Source organism: Myxine glutinosa, chromosome 3, assembly GCF_964187855.1.
Source record: "Myxine glutinosa chromosome 3, kmMyxGlut1.1, whole genome shotgun sequence".
Taxonomy (NCBI): domain Eukaryota; kingdom Metazoa; phylum Chordata; class Myxini; order Myxiniformes; family Myxinidae; genus Myxine; species Myxine glutinosa.
Genome location: NC_136263.1, coordinates 63,739,231 through 63,758,638, shown reverse-complemented (window position 1 = coordinate 63,758,638; position 19,408 = coordinate 63,739,231). Strand labels below are relative to the sequence as shown.

Below are 19,408 nucleotides of genomic sequence, written 5' to 3'. Positions count from 1 at the left end.
AACTCCAAAAAAACGATTTTTTTTTTTTTCATAAATGTTTTAGGTTTTTTTCATTAATGTTTTGGGTTTTTTTCATAAATGTAGTGGTTTTTTTTCATAAATGTTTGGTTTTTTCATAAATGTTTTGGTTTTTTTTCATAAATGTTTTGGGTTTTTTTCATAAATGTTTTGGGTTTTTTTCATAAATGTTTTGGGTTTTTTTCATAAATGTTTGTTTTTTTGGCCAAAAACACTCCCAGGCACTCACTGATGAACCTCTGAAAGTTTGACGAAGATCTGTTCCGCCATCTCTGAGAAAAATGGCGACACACACAGACAGACATCTCTCTTAAATAGTAGAATACCAGCCAACAAAAGTCTGTATGTACATTTGTGCGTGGTGTGATTGCATGGCGTACATGTACAGCTGACACTCATTCGTTTTGAATTGGAAATCTTAAATTTTCCTCAGATTGTAAATCTCTTCTCTGAATTTTTAAAGTCCGGAATACAATTGCCTTTTGACTCGGGTTTTCATTGTGCAAGTTCCATTGCCAGGCAGTTACTCTGCACACAGTTACTCAGCTATTCCATTTTTGAAATTGTCAGTTACCTTTTCATTTTTATTTTCTCTGGTTGACTGCACGGTGCACATCCTCAAGATCACACCTTAACCCATTCATACACCTGCATCACCATTATTGGAATCGGCAACTGTGATTCGGTAATCACAACTTTGATTCGTTAGTGGCTGGATTGAGTCCAAGCCCCTGTCAACCCGTTGAATTAACACCAGGTGGGTTGACTCTGCCTGTCATCCTTCCGAGGTCGGCAAAATGAGTACCAGCTTACTGGGATGTATGAGCCATTCGAGTATCCTGCGTCGGAGTGGTGACCTGTCCAGGATTGTGCCCAATAGCCGAGAAACTGCTTCGGCAGCCATATATGTATCTGAAGATGCTAAAAAGAAGAGGTCTACACATGCCATCTTCAACCCTGCAAGAATGCTATACATGTACTTAGTCTAACAACGGGAACTTCCTGATAGATCCTCCAAGTGAGGATGAAGACTTTTGGCAATCGGACATCTTCAGATGTGGGACTTGATCGACCGCTGACTCTAATATTCATACAGCCTCCCCAGATTGTACGTATACCAAAGCCGGCCCGGTATTGGCCCAGAAGCTATCCCAATATTGGCCCAAAAGCATTGTACGTATCAAAGCCAGCCCGGTATTGGACCAGAAGCTATCCCAGTATTGGCCCAGAAGCATTGAACATACCAAAGCCATCCCAGTATTGGCCCAGAAGCATTGAATGTACCAAAGCCAGCTCGGTATTGGCCCAGAAGCATTGTACGTACCAAAGCCAGCCCGGAATTGGACCAGAAGCTATCCCAGTATTGGCCCAGAAGCATTGTATGTACCAAAGCCAACCCGGTATTGGACCAGAAGCCAACCCGGTATTGGACCAGAAGCCAACCCGGTATTGAACCAGAAGCCAACCTGGTATTGGACCAGAAGCATTGTCCGTACCAAAGCCAACCCTGTATTGGACCAGAAGCCAACCCGGTATTGGACCAGAAGCCAACCTGGTGTTGGACCAGAAGCCAACCCGTTATTGGACCAGAAGCATTGTACATACCAAAGCCAACCCGGTATCGGACCAGAAGCCAACCCGGTATTGGACCAGAAGCCAACCCGGTATTGGACCAGAAGCCAACCCAGTATTGGACCATAAGCCAACCCGGTATTGGCCCAGAAGCTATCCCAATATTGGCCCAGAAGCATTGTACGTTCCAAAGCCAACCCGGTATTGGACCAGAAGCTATCCCAGTATTGGCCCAGAAGCATTGAACGTACCAAAGCCAGCCCGGTTTTGGACTAGAAGCTATCCCACTATTGGCCCAGAAGCATTGTACGTACCAAAGCCAGTCTGGAATTGGCCCAGAAGCATTGTACATACCAAAGCCAGTCCAGTATTGGACCAGAAGCTATCCCAGTATTGGCCCAGAAGCTATCCCAATATTGGCCCAGAAGCATTGTACATACCAAAGCCAGCCCGGTATTGGACCAGACGCCAACCCGGTATTGGACCAGAAGCCAACCCAGTATTGGACCATAAGCCAACCCGGTATTGGCCCAGAAGCTATCCCAATATTGGCCCAGAAGCATTGTACGTTCCAAAGCCAACCCGGTATTGGACCAGAAGCTATCCCAGTATTGGCCCAGAAGCATTGTACGTACCAAAGCCAGTCTGGAATTGGCCCAGAAGCATTGTACATACCAAAGCCAGTCCAGTATTGGACCAGAAGCTATCCCAGTATTGGCCCAGAAGCTATCCCAATATTGGCCCAGAAGCATTGTACATACCAAAGCCAGTCCGGTATTGGACCAGAAGCCAACCGGGTATTGGATCAGAAGCTATCCCAGTATTGGCCCAGAAGCATTGTACGTACCAAAGCCAGCCCGGTATTGGACTAGAAGCATTGTACGTACCAAAGCCAGGCCGGTATTGGACCAGAAGCCATCCCAGTATTGGCTCCAATTGCGGGCGAAATGCCGTTTCTTTCTCTTTCACTTTTTGTCCTTTTCTTATACCTTCCTTGTAAAGTGCTTCGAGACCTAACTATCCTATTATCCCGTCCATATGGTGAGCTTGCTTTTCCAGTTCCCCTTCACCCTCACCATCTCATGTGTTGTAAGTGCGACTAATCGTCCGTTACTTCCTCCAGTTCCGCCTAAGAACAACAAAATAAATCACAAACCCGCCGATATTAAAATATTTCCTTTACACCCGCCCATCAATCCACCTTTAAAACCCCCACGGCGCAAGGCTCCGCTCCGCGTCAGTTGAGTCTGTGGTCCGAGTCACACACATGGAGGAGATGCTGAGGTGCAGAGGACTCAAACGCCAGGTTCAGATGAAGGCCGACTGCTGACACCTGCCTGATTGAGGAGTAAAGGAAGGTATTTTAAAATGAATGCCTCGATAGATAGAGACGGAGACATCGCATCGTTTTCCAACTTTTGTTCGATCTTTACTTCTTTGGACAGGTCATCATGAACAACTCAACCAGCTGCGACACGACCTGGGAACCGGGCTACGTCATTGTCCCGGCAGTCTACTCCGTGGTCGCCGTCGTCGGGCTCGTCGGGAACGTCCTGGGACTCGTGACGATCCTTCCACAGCTCAGGAAGAGGAACGTGCTGTCCATCTACCTGTTCAACCTGTGCATCTCCGACCTGCTTTTCATCGTCACCCTCCCGGTTTGGATCGACTACACCGCAAGCAACGACGACTGGTCGTTCGACGGCCCCACGTGCAAGCTCGCAGCCTTCCTATTCTACACCAACATGTACACGGGAATCTGCTTTCTCTGCTGCATCAGCGTTGACCGCTTCCTGGTGGTGCGATTCCCGGTGCGTTCGCGCGCCCTTCGCACCACGAAATGTGCGGCCGCCGTCTGCGTGGCCGTTTGGGTCTCGGTTTTCCTGGGGCACATCCCGTTCCTGTTGTACGCCGCGTCCTTGATAGACAGAGACAACGACATACTGTGCTACGAGATGTTTCCCCTCCCTCTATGGGCGGCGCACGACAATCTGTGCAAGATCTGTGTGTTTCTGATCCCGCTCGCCATCACCACCTATTGTTATGTAAGCATCATCAAGGTCGTACGGACATGCCGTTCCATAAACGGCATCGACAGGACCAGGATCATCCGTCTGGTGACCACGATGATAACCATTTTCATCGCGTGCTTCATGCCTTACCACGTGGTCATGCTTTTGCGTACGGTCGTGAATGAGCATGGGACGTTAGACTGTGCCTTCGAGAAAGCCATATACCCGGCGTACAAGGTCACGGTGGCCATAGCGAGCGTCAACAGCGCGCTTGACCCCCTCCTGAACGTATTCTCAGCGGGAACCTCTCGGGAAGATTTCCGCCAGGGTTTGATGTACTGCCGGTGCTGCAAGTCCCGAAGGCCCTGTCGCCATCAACGTACCCTTGAACCCGAATCCGTTCTCCGAAACTCCACGGAGATGAAGAGCACAATTCCATGATCATCCGCACGATGACTACTTCAGGATTATTTTTCGGTCGAACCGCCTGATGGACGATTGACCTTTGCATGTGTCCCGCATTTGCCTTGAAGAGCGCGCTTACGTGGCCTGCAGGTGGGACTCGAAACCACACCAGGAGACGCGACCTACAGCAACAAGCAAACACATGGCCTGCAGTTCCAAGTCTTTGTGCCCATAAAGTTGTAGTTGAACATTTGTGGACCATTTGATGTGCATATGTCTCCAATGGTCTTGCTTTTGTGAAAATGCAGATGTTGAGGTGCTCCAACCGAGAGCAGTGTCTGATGAAGGACCATGTGAGGGGGGACCACCATCATCACGCTCTGTTTGGATCGTGAGAGGGCTGCCTGCTCCAGGATCAGGGCATAACCAAGCTCGGTCGGTCTCGGTGTCTCTGTCTCTGTCTCTTCCTCTCAAATCTATAGACTATTCTCCAACTGCTCTGCTGCAGCTGACTGCGCTTAGTGATGATGGACACTACATGTACCAATCTTCCAATTTGACTTGGTCTTTCACTTTAGTGCCTTTGTATCTGTAACCTGTCTAATCATTAATAGATTGGTCATGTCATGATTACAAAGTTGTAAGTGTGTAATTGCTTTAATGAAGTCGTAATTGCACCGGAACTACTCGTCTTGGATTTTGTGAGGTCGTTTACAAGGTTTGATCATAGACCAGCGAGAAGACCGTTTTACTCTGCGTGTAAAAGCTGTTCGTTATTGTTCAAATATTTCATTCAATCACCACCCGAATATTTGACGATTTGGGGGTAGTTCGTTATTTTCAAAAGGAATTTTAAAATGTTAATAATAAATGATGTAAAAGTTCCATTGAATATGCAAGTGAATTCTGAGTGATGCATCTCATATAAACATAGTTTTGCAGGTCCATGGTTTATGGAGTTTGGTTTGCACAGAGTTGTTAGGGTTAGGGTTAGGGTTGTCCAAAGGACGAACATTTGTGCCGTCACCGACCCTTGACCAGCGGTAGTTGAATGACCCCACCGCGTGTAGACCAAGAGAATATCCTTTAAACCACTTGATCTGTACTCCCAAAGAAAAACTAAGATGGACAATTACTTTGCAATGCATATTATCTGCCGGTTCCAATGAATGTTCTTGTTCCAAGCAAAAAGGGGGCAACTCCGTGAAAAATTGACAAAACATCCTGAAACTCAAACTTTTTCTGAAATTTATCATAATAAAGCCATGTACCAAGTTTCAGTTGAATTGTACAATATATAATATGAATAATATAATAATAATAATAATAATAGTATAATAATATGAATAATAATAATAATAATATGAATTGTATAATATATAATATGAAGAATATAATAATAATTATAATATGAATATTAATAATAATATGAATTGTATAATATATAATATGAATAATATAAAAATAATAATAATAAGAATAATAATATGAATATGTCTGGGTATGAGGGAAAAGTATAATAATAATATTATAATAATATGAATAATAATATGAATATGTCTGGGTATGGGGGAGAAGTATAATAATAAAATAATAATAATATGAATAATAATATGAATATGTCTGGGTATGGGGGAAAAGTATAATAATAATATTATTATAATATGAATAATAATATGAATATGTCTGGGTATGGGGGAGAAGTATAATAATAAAATAATAATAATATGAATAATAATATGAATATGTCTGGGTATGGGGGAAAAGTATAATAATAATAGTATAATAATATATGAATAATAATAATAATAATAATAATATGAATTGTTTAATATATAATATGAATAATATAATAATAATTATAATAATATGAATATGAATATGAATAATAATATGAATTGTATAATATATAATATGAATAATATAATAATAATAATAGTATAATAATATATGAATAATAATAATAATAATAATATGAATTGTATAATATATAATATGAATAATATAATAATAAAAATAATAAATATAATAATATGAATATTAATATGAATAATAATATGAGTTGTATAATATATAATATGAATAATATAATAATAATAATAATAATATGAGTAATAATATGAATATGTCTGGGTATGGGGGAAAAGTATAATAATAATATTATAATAATATAATATAATAATATGAATATGTCTGGGTATGGGGGAAAAGTATAATAATAATATGAATAATAATATGAATATGTCTGGGTATGGGGGAAAAGTATAATAATAATAATAATATAATAATAATAATAATATGAATAATAATAAGAATATGTCTGGGTATGGGGGAAAAGTATAATAATAATATAATAATAATATGAATATGTCTGGGTATGGGGGAAAAGTATAATAATAATAATAATATAATAATAATATGAATATGTTTGGGTATGGGGGAAAAGTGTAATAATAATATAATAATAATATTAATATGTCTGGGTATGGGGGAAAAGTATAATAATAATAATAATTTTATAATAATATGAATATGTTTGGGTATGGGGGAAAAGTATAATAATAATAATAATATAATAATAATATGAATATGTTTGGGTATGGGGGAAAAGTGTAATAATAATATAATAATAATATGAATATGTCTGGGTATGCGGGAAAAGTATAATAATAATAATAATTTAATAATAATATGAATATGTTTGGGTATGGGGGAAAAGTATAATAATAATATTATAATAATATGAATAATAATATGAATATGTCTGGGTATGGGGGAAAAGTATAATAATAATAATATGAATATGTTTGGGTATGGGGGAAAAGTATAATAATAATATAATAATAATATGAATATGTCTGGGTATGGGGGAAAAGTATAATAATAATAATAATATTATAATAATATGAATATGTTTGGGTATGGGGGAAAAGTGTAATAATAATATTATAATAATATGAATATGTCTGGGTATGGGGGAAAAGTATAATAATAATAATAATATAATAATAATATGAATATGTTTGGGTATGGGGGAAAAGTGTAATAAAAATATTATAATAATATGAATAATAATATGAATATGTCTGGGTATGGGGGAAAGTGTAATAATAATATAATAATAATATGAATAATAATATGAATATGTCTGGGTATGGGGGAAAAGTATAATAATAATAATATAATAATATGAATAATAATATGAATATGTCTGGGTATGGGGGAAAAGTATAATAATAATATGAATATGTCTGGGTATGGGGGAAAAGTGTAATAATAATATAATAATAATATGAATAATAATATGAATATGTCTGGGTATGGGGGAAAAGTATAATAATAATATTATAATAATATGAATAATAATATGAATATGTCTGGGTATGGGGGAGAAGTATAATAATAATATAATCATAATATGAATAATAATATGAATATGTCTGGGTATGGGGGAAAAGTATAATAATAATATTATAATAATATGAATAATAATATGAATATGTCTGGGTATGGGGGAAAAGTATAATAATAATATTATAATAATATGAATAATAATATGAATATGTCTGGGTATGGGGGAGAAGTATAATAATAAAATAATAATAATATGAATAATAATATGAATATGTCTGGGTATGGGGGAAAAGTATAATAATAATATTATTATAATATGAATAATAATATGAATATGTCTGGGTATGGGGGAAAAGTATAATAATAATATTATAATAATATGAATAATAATATGAATATGTCTGGGTACGGGGGAAAAGTATAATAATAATATTATAATAATATGAATAATAATATGAATATGTCTGGGTATGGGGGAGAAGTATAATAATAAAATAATAATAATATGAATAATAATATGAATATGTCTGGGTATGGGGGAAAAGTATAATAATAATATTATTATAATATGAATTGTATAGTATACAATTCAGATGAATATTCGGAGAGGACGAATATGAATTGAATATGAATATGTCTGGGTATGGGGGAAAAGTGCAGAAACCCACAGGTGGGACGGACGGACAAACGGAGAGCAAACCTATATCGTCCTCTCCGGAAAGGGAAGTTAAAAAAAAAAAAAAAATTTGAAATTATCCGTGAGGTTGTTCCCAGCCAGAAACTGCCATCCTATGGATATCTCTTTCGGCATCTGCTTGTCATTTGCTGTTTCCCACATGGAAACTCTCAATGGAAATCGGATCTGAGAAGAGACACAAGTTGCACGCAATAGACAGGAATGGGCGATGCGGGTTGATGCGCTTCCATGAGACAGAGTTTCAAACAGTTCTGACCTTCACATGTGTTTATGTTCAACCGCTCAGACTTGTGAACTGTATAATTGTATGAGACCTAAAATAGGATGCACAGCCTGTAAATCTGGTAATCAAACTGCTGCACAAATGAAGCTGTTTCCTTGAATGACCTTTCCTAACTGGGAAAATATCCCGGCTACAACCAAAGTATCAGACGACAGTGTCAGTGCAGGTGGAGCATTGCGTCACGGAGTAAGCCGTCCTTCAGAGATGTCAAGCTGCCTTTTGAAAAGAGAAGGCCAGTAGGTGCGAGTACCCCCTGGTAAAACTGCAAAATACAACATCTACTTTGACTACCAGCAAAAAAAGCAGTGAAAACAGAGAATGTGGATGAACCAGACACCAAAATATGAATAATAATATCACTTAAAATCATATCTTCACCAAAATATAAATGATTAGTCCTTTTCACACACACACAACCTCTCCAACAAGTATCGTCCAAATCCATCCACAATTTTTAAAAGATATCCTGCTATATGTCATTTTTGGCCATATCACTCAATGGTGAAGAATCACTTCAAAATTCTAGTAGTAGCAAAGTGGACCCGGATCTTCACCAAAATCGAATCATATCGTCCTTGTCAGACACCCAACCGGTCCACCAAGTTTCGTCCAAATCCGTCCACAACTTTTTGAGATATCCTGCTATGTATCGTTTTTCGCCCTATCTCCCAATGGTGAAGAATCACTTAAAAAATTCTAGTAACCGGATCCGAATCCGGATCTTCACCAAAATCTAATAATTTCGTCCTTGTCACATACGCTACCTCTCTGCCAAATTCTGTCCGAATCCGTCGACAACTTTTTAAGATATCCTGCTATATGTCATTTTTGGCCATATCACTCAATGGTGAAGAATCACTTGAAAAATTATAGTAGTAGCAAAGCGAATCCGAGACCAAAATTGAATCAATTCCTCCTTGTCGCACACACATCCTGTCCAACAAGTTTCGTCCAAATGCATTCATAACTTTTTGAGATATCCTGCAATTTTTAGTTTTTGGCCCGATCTTGCAATAGTGAAGAATCACTTAAAAAATTTAAATAACTCTCATATCCGAATCCATATTCATATCTTCACCAAAATCGAATCAAATCGTCCTTGTCAGACACCCAAACTGTTCACCAAGTTTCGTCCAAATCCGTCCACAACTTTTGAGATATCCTGCTATGTATCGTTTTTGGCCCTAACTCCCAATGGTGAAGAATCATTAAAAAAATTATACTAGCCGCATCCGAATCCGGATCTTCACCAAAATCTAATCATTTCGTCCTTGTCACATCCGCTACATCTCTGCCAATTTTCGTCCGAATCCGTTCACAACGTTTTGAGATATTTTGTTCACAGACAGACAGACAAACAGACAGGGTGAAAACATAACCTCCATCCACCTTTGGTGGCGGAGGTAACCAGAGACCTCAGTTACCTACATGCCACAATCTGAAGCACAAACTGTGAACGAAGTTCATGAATACTCGCCGACATTTCAACTGCACTAGCACTTTACCCATAGGGTGATTGTATCACCCCCATATAGTCAAACACACACACACACACACACACACACACACACACACACACACACACACACACACACACACACACACACACACACACACACACACACACACACACACACACACACACACACACACACACACACACACACACCAAGTAAGTGCGGTAAACAGTAGCTGGGAGATCTCAGGGGTTCACAGTGGTGGCGGATGGATGCAAGTTCTCCATGCAAAGGTGTATCGTATAGCCCTGCTCCAGGTGAGAGCCGGTATGTCAATTCTCTGCGTGAAAATGAAAAATCAGAGACGTCATACTACTACAGCATACTGTTTGTGTGTATGACTTCTATTCACTCCTGAACCCCAGGGAGGAATGAGTTGAAAACCGGAGGTTGTACTCGGGGTGTTATGTAAATGGTTATCGGACAGCACCACCTCCTGGGAGCCGGTATTGCTTGCTGATTATCCAATCGTGCCACCTGGCATATGGAGCTTGTTACCTCCACCACCGATGATGGACGGAGGTTATTTTCACCCCCGTCTGTTTGTGAACAGGATATCTCAAAATGTTGTGGACAGATTCTGATTAAACTTGGTGGACAGGGTTGGGTGTGTACCAAGGACGAATTGATGAGGGTTTGGTGATGGTCTGAATCTGGATCCGGATATGATAATTTTTTAAATGATTCTTCATCACCGAGATATAGGGTCAACAAACGATATATAGTGCAATATTTCAAAAGGTTATGGACGAGTTATGACACAAAACTAGGTGGAAGAGTTGGGTCGGTGACAAGAACAAGCTGATTCAATTTTGTTTCAGGTCCGAATCCAGATTCGGCCTATCAGTGGGATACAAATCATAAACTGCTCAGCCTGGTGGAGGTATGCGCTCTACCGAGTGTTCTACCGAGTAATACCACCTTGTAAGGTTCCTATTTTGACGTGAATCTTGGAAAATGACCGAAGAAATAACATGCAAACTGGAGTCTTTCATCCACAGCAGCCATTGCAAAATATTGAGAATCTTCTGGATTGACATGGCTCGAAAGAAATATGTTGAAAGGTTAACGGGGAGAAAGAAAAACATCAGCGAAGAGATTGAAATGAGGACGTGAAGATTGATGGGTCACGTGTTAGACATGGAGGATCAAGACTCCCAAAAAGAGCATTATACTGGGCACCTGACAGGAAGGAAAGGGTTCGACGGCCGAGAGAAACCTGGTGACGACCCGTCGAGAAGGAAATGAAAGGACTTGAGGTCACCTGGAATAAAATCTGAACGTGGATCCAACACAAAAAAAATGGCGACTGTTCATAACTCGGGCGTCAGTACTAGGTCCTCAGTAGATAGTCCTCAGTAGACTAGGTCCTCGGTAGACTAGGTCCTCGGTAGACTAGGTCCTCGGTAGACTAGGTCCTCGGTAGACTAGGTCCTCGGTAGACTAGGTCCTCGGTAGACTAGGTCCTCGGTAGACTAGGTCCTCGGTAGACTAGGTCCTCGGTAGACTAGGTCCTCGGTAGACGAGGTCCTCAGTAGACGAAGTCCTCAGCAGACGAGGTCCTCAGTAGACGAAGTCCTCAGCAGACTAGGTCCTCAGTAGACAGTCCTCAGTAGACTAGGTCCTCGGTAGACGAGGTCCTCAGTAGACGAAGTCCTCAACAGACTAGGTCCTCAGTGGACGAAGTCCTCAGTAGACGAAGTCCTCAATAGACAAAGTCCTCAGTAGACGAGGTCCTCAGTAGACGAAGTCCTCAGCAGACAAGGTGCTCAGTAGATGGTCCTCAGCAGACTAGGTCCTCAGTAGATGAGGTCCTCGGTAGACTATGTCCTCAGTAGACGAGGTCCTCGGTAGACGGTCCATCAGACAGAGGTGAAAACATAAACTCCATCCACCTTAGGTGGCGGAGGTAACAAAGAACTTTATTTTTTTTTTGTATGCAAGATCGAGGCTCGTGTAAGAGCTAACATTAATCACACAAAAAACGGACACACAAAACATACAATAAATGGGAGCGGGAGACAAGATGGAGAGAGAGAGAGGGAAGCACACAAGTGCAACAGCAAATAACAGGGACATAAGATCTGTGGGAGGGACAGGGCTTGGGGGTGAGGAGGCATGGGAAGGGGAAGGGGGGGTGGGAGAGGTATAAAACACATGGACACTGCGAGGACTTCCAGGAAAGAAGTCGGTATTTCAGAAAAGTGGATCTGGGGTGAATTAACGGGGGTAGAAAAGATCAAGGTTTTGGATGGGGGAAGACAAGACATGGTAGTGAACAGCTGCTTTAAAGACCTGGAGGGAGGAGTGGGATTGAAGAGTGTGGGAGTTTGTTCCAGAGGCGGGAGAAAAGAGGAATGAAGGAGTGAAGTTGAGCAGAGAGTCTTGATTTTGGCAGTTCACCAGAAGAGGGTTGCTGGCAGCTGTTGTGGGACCTGAAGGAATATTTGGGGGAGAGAGCACAGATATAGCTCGGGGAGCTAGATAGATAGAGCTGGGGGAGCTAGATAGATAGAGCTGGGGGAGCTAGATAGATAGAGCTGGGGGAGCTAGATAGATAGAGCTCGGGGAGCTAGATAGATAGAGCTGCGGGGGGCTAGATAGATAGAGCTGGGGGAGCTCGATAGATAGAGCTGGGGAGGCTAGATAGATAGAGCTGGGGGAGCTAGATAGATAGAGCTGGGGGGGGCTAGATAGATAGAGCTGGGGGAGCTAGATAGATAGAGCTGGGGGGGCGAGATAGATAGAGCTGGGGGAGCTAGATAGATAGAGCTCGGGGAGCTAGATAGATAGAGCTGGGGGAGCTAAATAGATAGAGCTGGGGGAGCTAGATAGATAGAGCTGGGGGAGCTAGATAGATAGAGCTGGGGGGGCGAGATAGATAGAGCTGGGGGAGCTAGATAGATAGAGCTGGGGGAGCTATATAGATAGAGCTGGGGGGGCGAGATAGATAGAGCTTGGGGAGCTCGATAGATAGAGCTGGGGAGGCTAGATAGATAGAGCTGGGGGAGCTAGATAGATAGAGCTGGGGGAGCTAGATAGATAGAGCTCGGGGAGCTCGATAGATAGAGCTGGGGAGGCTAGACAGATAGAGCTGGGGGAGCTAGATAGATAGAGCTGGGGGGGCTAGACAGATAGAGCTGGGGGAGCTAGATAGATAGAGCTGGGAGGCGAGATAGATAGAGCTGGGGGAGCTAGATAGATAGAGCTCGGGGAGCTAGATAGATAGAGCTGGGGGAGCAAGATAGATAGAGCTGGGGGAGCTAGATAGATAGAGCTGGGGGAGCTAGATAGATAGAGCTCGGGGAGCTAGATAGATAGAGCTCGGGGAGCTAGATAGATAGAGCTGCGGGGGGCTAGATAGATAGAGCTGGGGGAGCTAGATAGATAGAGCTCGGGGAGCTCGATAGATAGAGCTGGGGAGGCTAGACAGATAGAGCTGGGGGGGCTAGATAGATAGAGCTGGGGGAGCTAGATAGATAGAGCTGGGGGAGCTAGATAGATAGAGCTCGGGGAGCTAGATAGATAGAGCTGGGGGAGCTAGATAGATAGAGCTCGGGGAGCTAGATAGATAGAGCTGGGGGAGCTAGATAGATAGAGCTGGGGGAGCTAGATAGATAGAGCTTGGGGAGCTAGATAGATAGAGCTCGGGGAGCTAGATAGATAGAGCTGGGGGGGGGGGGGCTAGATAGATAGAGCTGGGGGAGCTAGATAGATAGAGCTGGGGGAGCTGGATAGGTAGAGCTCGGGGAGCTGGATAGAGAGAGCTGGGGGAGCTAGATAGATAGAGCTGGGGGAGCTGAATAAATAGAGCTCGGGGAGCTGGATAGATAGAGCTCGGGGAGCTGGATAGACAGAGCTCGGGGAGCTAGATAGATAGAGCTGGGGGAGCTAAATAGAAAGAGCTGGGGGAGCTAGATAGATAGAGCTGGGGGAGCTAGATAGATAGAGCTGGGGGAGCTAGATAGATAGAGCTGGGGGAGCTAGATAGATAGAGCTGGGGGGGGCTAGATAGATAGAGCTGGGGGAGCTGGATAGATAGAGCTCGGGGAGCTGGATAGATAGAGCTGGAGGAGCTAGATAGATAGAGCTGGGCGAGCTAGATAGAAAGAGCTGGGGGAGCTAGATAGATAGAGCTGGGGGAGCTAGATAGATAGAGCTGGGAGAGCTAGATAGATAGAAATGGGGAGCTAGATAGATAGAGCTGGGGGGGCTAGATAGATAGAGCTCGGGGAGCTGGATAGATAGAGCTCGGGGAGCTGGATAGATAGAGCTCGGGGAGCTGGATAGATAGAGATGGGGGAGCTAGACAGATAGAGCTCGGGGAGCTGGATAGATAGAGCTCGGGGAGCTGGATACATAGAGCTGGGGGAGCTAGATAGATAGAGCTGGGGGAGATAAATAGATAGAGCTCGGGGAGCGAGATAGATAGAGATGGGGAGCTAGATAGATAGAGCTGGGGGAGCTAGATAGATAGAGCTGGGGGAGCTAGATAGATAGAGCTGGGGGAGCTAGATAGATAGAGCTGGGGGAGCTAGATAGATAGAGCTGGGGGAGCTAGATAGATAGAGCTGGGGGAGCTAGATAGATAGAGCTGGGGGAGCTAGATATATAGAGCTCGGGGAGCCGGAAAGGCAAAAGTCTTTGCAGCACTTCACAAATCTAGGCTCTATGGGAGAGTGGCCAGACAGAAGCCATTCCTGAGAAAAAGGCACATGACAGCATGCTGGGAGTTTGCAAAATGGGAAAAAAGGTGAAAGACTCAGAGCATGATGCAAAAGCTTCTGTGGTCCGTTGCAACGAAAATGAAACTCTTTGGCCTGAATGCAAAGTGCGATGTCTGGCCAAAACTGATCATAGCTCATCACCCATTTAACACCATCACTACAGTGAAGCATGGTGGTGGCAACATCATACTATGGGGATGCTATTCAGCAGCAGGGACTGGGAGACTTGTAAGGATAGAGGAAACAATGAATGGTGCTAAATAAAAGCAAATCCTTGAGGACAAACTGCTTCGGAGTGCAAAAGACCTTAGGCTGCGGTGAAGATTTACATTCCAACAGGACAATAAACCAAGCACACAGCCAAAGAAACACTGGTATAGCTTCAGAACAAGAACATGAAAGTCCTTGAATAGCCCAGCCAAAGCCCAGACTTGAATACCATTGAGAATCTGTGGAAAGACTTGAAGATTTCTGTTCACCAACGCTCCCCATCCAACTTGGCAGAATTCGAGCAAATCTGCAAGGACGAATGGGAGAAACTCCCCAAATCCAGATGTGCAAAGCTGATAGAGATACCCAAGAAGACTCGAAGCTGTAATCGCTGCCAAAGGCATTTCTACGAAGTATTGACTCAGGGGTCTGAATACTTATCTAAATTAGATATTTCTGTTTTTCATTTTAATTATTTTGTAAAAAAAAATATTTTAAATTTCTGCTTTGACATTATGGTGTATGATGTGTAGATCAGTGACAAAAAATCAAATTAAATCCATTTTAAATTCAGGCTGTAACAACAAAATGTGAAAAATATCAAGGGGCATGAATACTTTCTGAAGACACAATGTCCTTATTAGGCCCAATCATACGACAAGGGAGAGAGAAGTCAGAGTCAGCCAAGACAGAAAATACCCAGCAATGCTCGAGCAGATTGAGCCAATATCCTTGCTGCAAGAAGGGAGCCAATGGCCTTACTGCAGTTTCCAGCAAGAGAAGAGGATAGTGGGCATGGCTTGTTGGGTGGGGCGTGGGGCAGTGCTGGAGAGATATCGTTACAAGTGAAGATTCCGTACACTCCCACACAGCTCATTTTAGGGAGATTCCAGGCTTGTCCCTCTCCTTCATGCTGCTGCACCCACTTTTATAATGGCCGGCCCCTCCAGTCTCGACTGCTATTGCCCCATAGCCCAGTCCATAGGTGGAGCAAACCCTTCTCCAACCACACCTGCAGGGTTGCTGGTGGTTGGCATAGCCGTCTTGGGTTTCCCACCCAAACTTGCTCCGTTTGCCCGAACAGAATGCTAAAAATAACATTTAAAGCAGATTACAAAGGAAAGAACAATAAATGGGGTGATTTAGGGATGGCAGATTTAGACACAAACATTGGGGAGGGTGGACTCCTTCTACTCTTTGTAGACAAAAAGTGACGTATATCTAATATCACAATCAAATTACCTCACGCTTACTATAATACATTTAATATAGAAAATAACTAACCTGCAAAGCAAAGTTAGCCCCTGCATGTCATCCCCACAACAGTTATACAAGTGTTACTTGTGCTTGTGAAACAAGTGTGAAAGCAGTAACAAGAAAGTGTAAACCTTAAAGATTTGTGCTTAGGTGAAGATACAACAGAGTATCAAAAATTTTCAGGACCGCCAACAAACTGACGTGGAAATGGTGTTATCTTCTTACACATATTCATATGTTCTTACACATATTCTTACACATATTACTTCTTACACATATTCTTACACATAACACCATTACAAATGGTGTTATCTCCTTGTACTAAAAGGTTAAATAATGTTGTGGATTTGGGCGTGGTAAGGATCATGAAGGTTGGGAAGGGAATATGTGTTGTGTTTGTTTCTAGAATCAAACCCCATTGTTACTTTTTTCTTCTCTATCTAATTCTCTCTATACACCTTTCTCCCTCTCCCTCTCTATCAATCTCCCTCCACACTTCTGCAGCGCATACATACACACTCTGCAACATGCTTCACACAACATGACAAAACCAACAGCCTCAAACAACACATTACAAAGCCAGCAATCTACCAAGAAACTGGCTCAACGTGATGCTGGTTCATATCTTCAAACGACATTGATAACACTCATTTATGCTCTGTCGTGTGCCACATAAAAGTTATTGCACACAACTCAAACGTGCTTATAAGCCAGGGCCAGATTAAGATGCTTCAGGATGAAGCCTTCGCCAATCTCCATACAACTGAATTGTGAACAAAGAAATAGATCATTGGATAGACAGATAAATTAATGAGATAACTAGAGTTCACAGAACACATTACCCTGTGCCTTGTTCAGAATAACACTGAAGAACACAAAATCATTCCGGAAGTTTACCACCGTTGATGCAGTGTTATACACCACCTTATTTAACATGTCCAAGTACTGCTGAACGGAAAAGGTTTTGAATGTGCAAAGAAGGCGATTTGTGTTCTGCAGTGTTCAAGTATATAATTAAATCGAAATTTTCAAGGTGTAGGAAACAAAAACATTCGGAAGTTCATCAATGTTGGTGCAGCATCTCATACACCACCTTATTTAGCACGTTAAATTAGTTTATTGTGCCTGTTGTTTGTGTCCTTTATGACGTCCTTAAAACAGCAAGTTTCGTGTTTGGAATGATTTTTCTTTTCAATTCTGTTTCACTATAGTTTACGTGTTTATTCGGCTCGAGATATTACACACTTACATCAATTAACCTTATTACAAGTGCAGTTGTTGTGTTCATACAAGTTCCTATAAGTGCACATAAGTGCAGTTGGGATGCCAGTAAAACTCATTGTGATTGAGGGGCATGACCCGGAAAATATTCAGGAGTTCAGCAAAGGTTAAAAACACAAATCCACTTGCACATGTCGTTCCTTGTTCAGTACATTCATTAAATATTGTTGGTTATTTTTTGGGTTTATTCAAGCACTTTTCAATTTATTTTCGGCATCCACCAATCGTTAGAGGCTATTCACAGATTCGCTGTGTGGGGTTTTTCCCAAGTCTTTGTCGGGTACAAGATGGCTAGCCAGATGTGATGCATGCAACATGGGCATAGAAGGAAAGCTATAAATGCATTTACTCTGTTCTGCAAGGTATTTCCACAAACAACGATGAGACACCTCAGACATGCAGTGAAGCTTCAGATTTGGCTAACGAGATGGAGTTCGCCATCTTGTGCATTGTGTGGGACACAATTCTGCATCAGTTCAACACCACAAGCAAAACACTACAAAAGGAGACAAACAGTCGTTCAACAGAATGAAGGAAGGCTTTGGTGTTGTTGTTGTTTCATATGCAGCCCGTGGCTGTGAGTTGCATCAATTCTGGAAGCACAGCTGTGCCGCTGATGGAGCACCCCTGTTGCCAGTAAGCTGGTACTCATTTTGCCGACCTTGGAAGGATGACAGTCTGAGTCAACTCACCTGGTATTATTTAACGGCATGACTGGGGCCTAAAAGCAAGACCCAAATAGTCAGGCAGCTTAACTGAATTCCGGCGACAGACCGGACAAAAGCGCCATGTTTTTCCTGGGTGTCATTATATCAATAGCATTAACTTTACCCTAGGTGCCAGGAAATATGTAATTGGATACAAAGATTAAAAAGATAATTTATGCTAATAATATGCATTTTAAGCATATTCTCTGCAACACTCCACCGATCTGGGCTTTATGGCAGAGTGGCTAGACGGAAGCCTCTTCTCAGTGAAAGACACATGAAAGTCCACAGAATCTTGTTTCACAGTCTGAGAGTCCTTTAGGTGCTTTTTTGGAAACTCCAAGCGGGCTTTCATGTGTCTTTCACCGAGGAGAGGCTTCCGTCTAGCCACTCTGCCATAAAGCCCAGATCGGTGGAGTGTTGCAGTGATGGTTGTCCTTCTGGAAGTTTCTCCCATCTCCACACAGGATCTCTGGAGCTCAGCCAGAATGACCATCGGGTTCTTGGTCACCTCTCTTACCAAGGCCCTTCTCCCCCGATTGCTCAGTTTGGCCGGGCGGCCAGCTCGAGGAAGTGTCCTGGTTGTTCCAAACTTCTTCCATTTAAGAATTATGGAGGCCACTGTGCTCTTGGGAACCTTCAATGCAGCAGAATTTTTTTTTGTAGGCTTCCCCCGATCTGTGCCTCGACACAATCCTGTCTCTGAGCTCTGCAGGCAGTTCCTTCAACCTCATGGCTTGGTTTTTGCTCTGATATGCATTGTCAGCTGTGAGACCTTATATAGACAGGTGTGTGCCTTTCCAAATCATGTCCAATCAATTGAATTTACCACAGGTGGACTCAAATCAAGGTGCAGAAACATCTGAAAGATGATCAAGAGAAATGGGAGGCACCTGAGCTAAATTTCAAGTGTCATAGCAAAGGGTCTGAATACTTATGTAAATGTGATATTTCATTTTTTTTCTTTTTAATGAATTTGCAAAACTTTCTAAAATCCTGTTTTCTCTTTGTCATTATGGGGTATTGAGTGTAGATTGATGAGGGAAAAAATGAATTTAAACGATTTCAGCATAAGGCTGCAACATAACAAAATGTGAAAAAAGTGAAGGGGTCTGAATACTTTCTGAAAGCACTGTGTGTGTGTATATATATATATATATGTATATGTATATATATATATATATATGTATATATATATATATATATATATATATATATATATATATATATATATATATATATATATATATATATATATATATATATACAATATGACAACCTCCTACAACAACAACAACAACAACAACAACAACAACAACAACAACAACAAGGCACTTTAAGGCCATTTTCCCTGCTAGAGCGGGGGTT

The 19,408-nt window shown here is 41.8% G+C and overlaps 1 protein-coding gene across 1 annotated transcript; it reads left to right on the top strand.

Moving 5' to 3' along the window:
- Window positions 1-2,824: 2,824 nt before the first annotated feature.
- Window positions 2,825-4,894, top strand: LOC137424023 (G-protein coupled receptor 4-like). Its single transcript, XM_068111512.2, has 2 exons — window positions 2,825-2,948; window positions 3,036-4,894. The coding sequence occupies exon 2, from the start codon at window positions 3,042-3,044 to the stop codon at window positions 4,041-4,043; it is 1,002 nt and encodes a 333-aa protein (XP_067967613.1). The 5' UTR covers window positions 2,825-2,948; window positions 3,036-3,041; the 3' UTR covers window positions 4,044-4,894.
- Window positions 4,895-19,408: the final 14,514 nt, after the last annotated feature.

Coding starts and splice junctions, on each gene's coding strand:
- LOC137424023 (XM_068111512.2), top strand. CDS start 3,042: ATGAACAACTCAACCAGCTGCGACACGACCTGGGAACCGGGCTACGTC.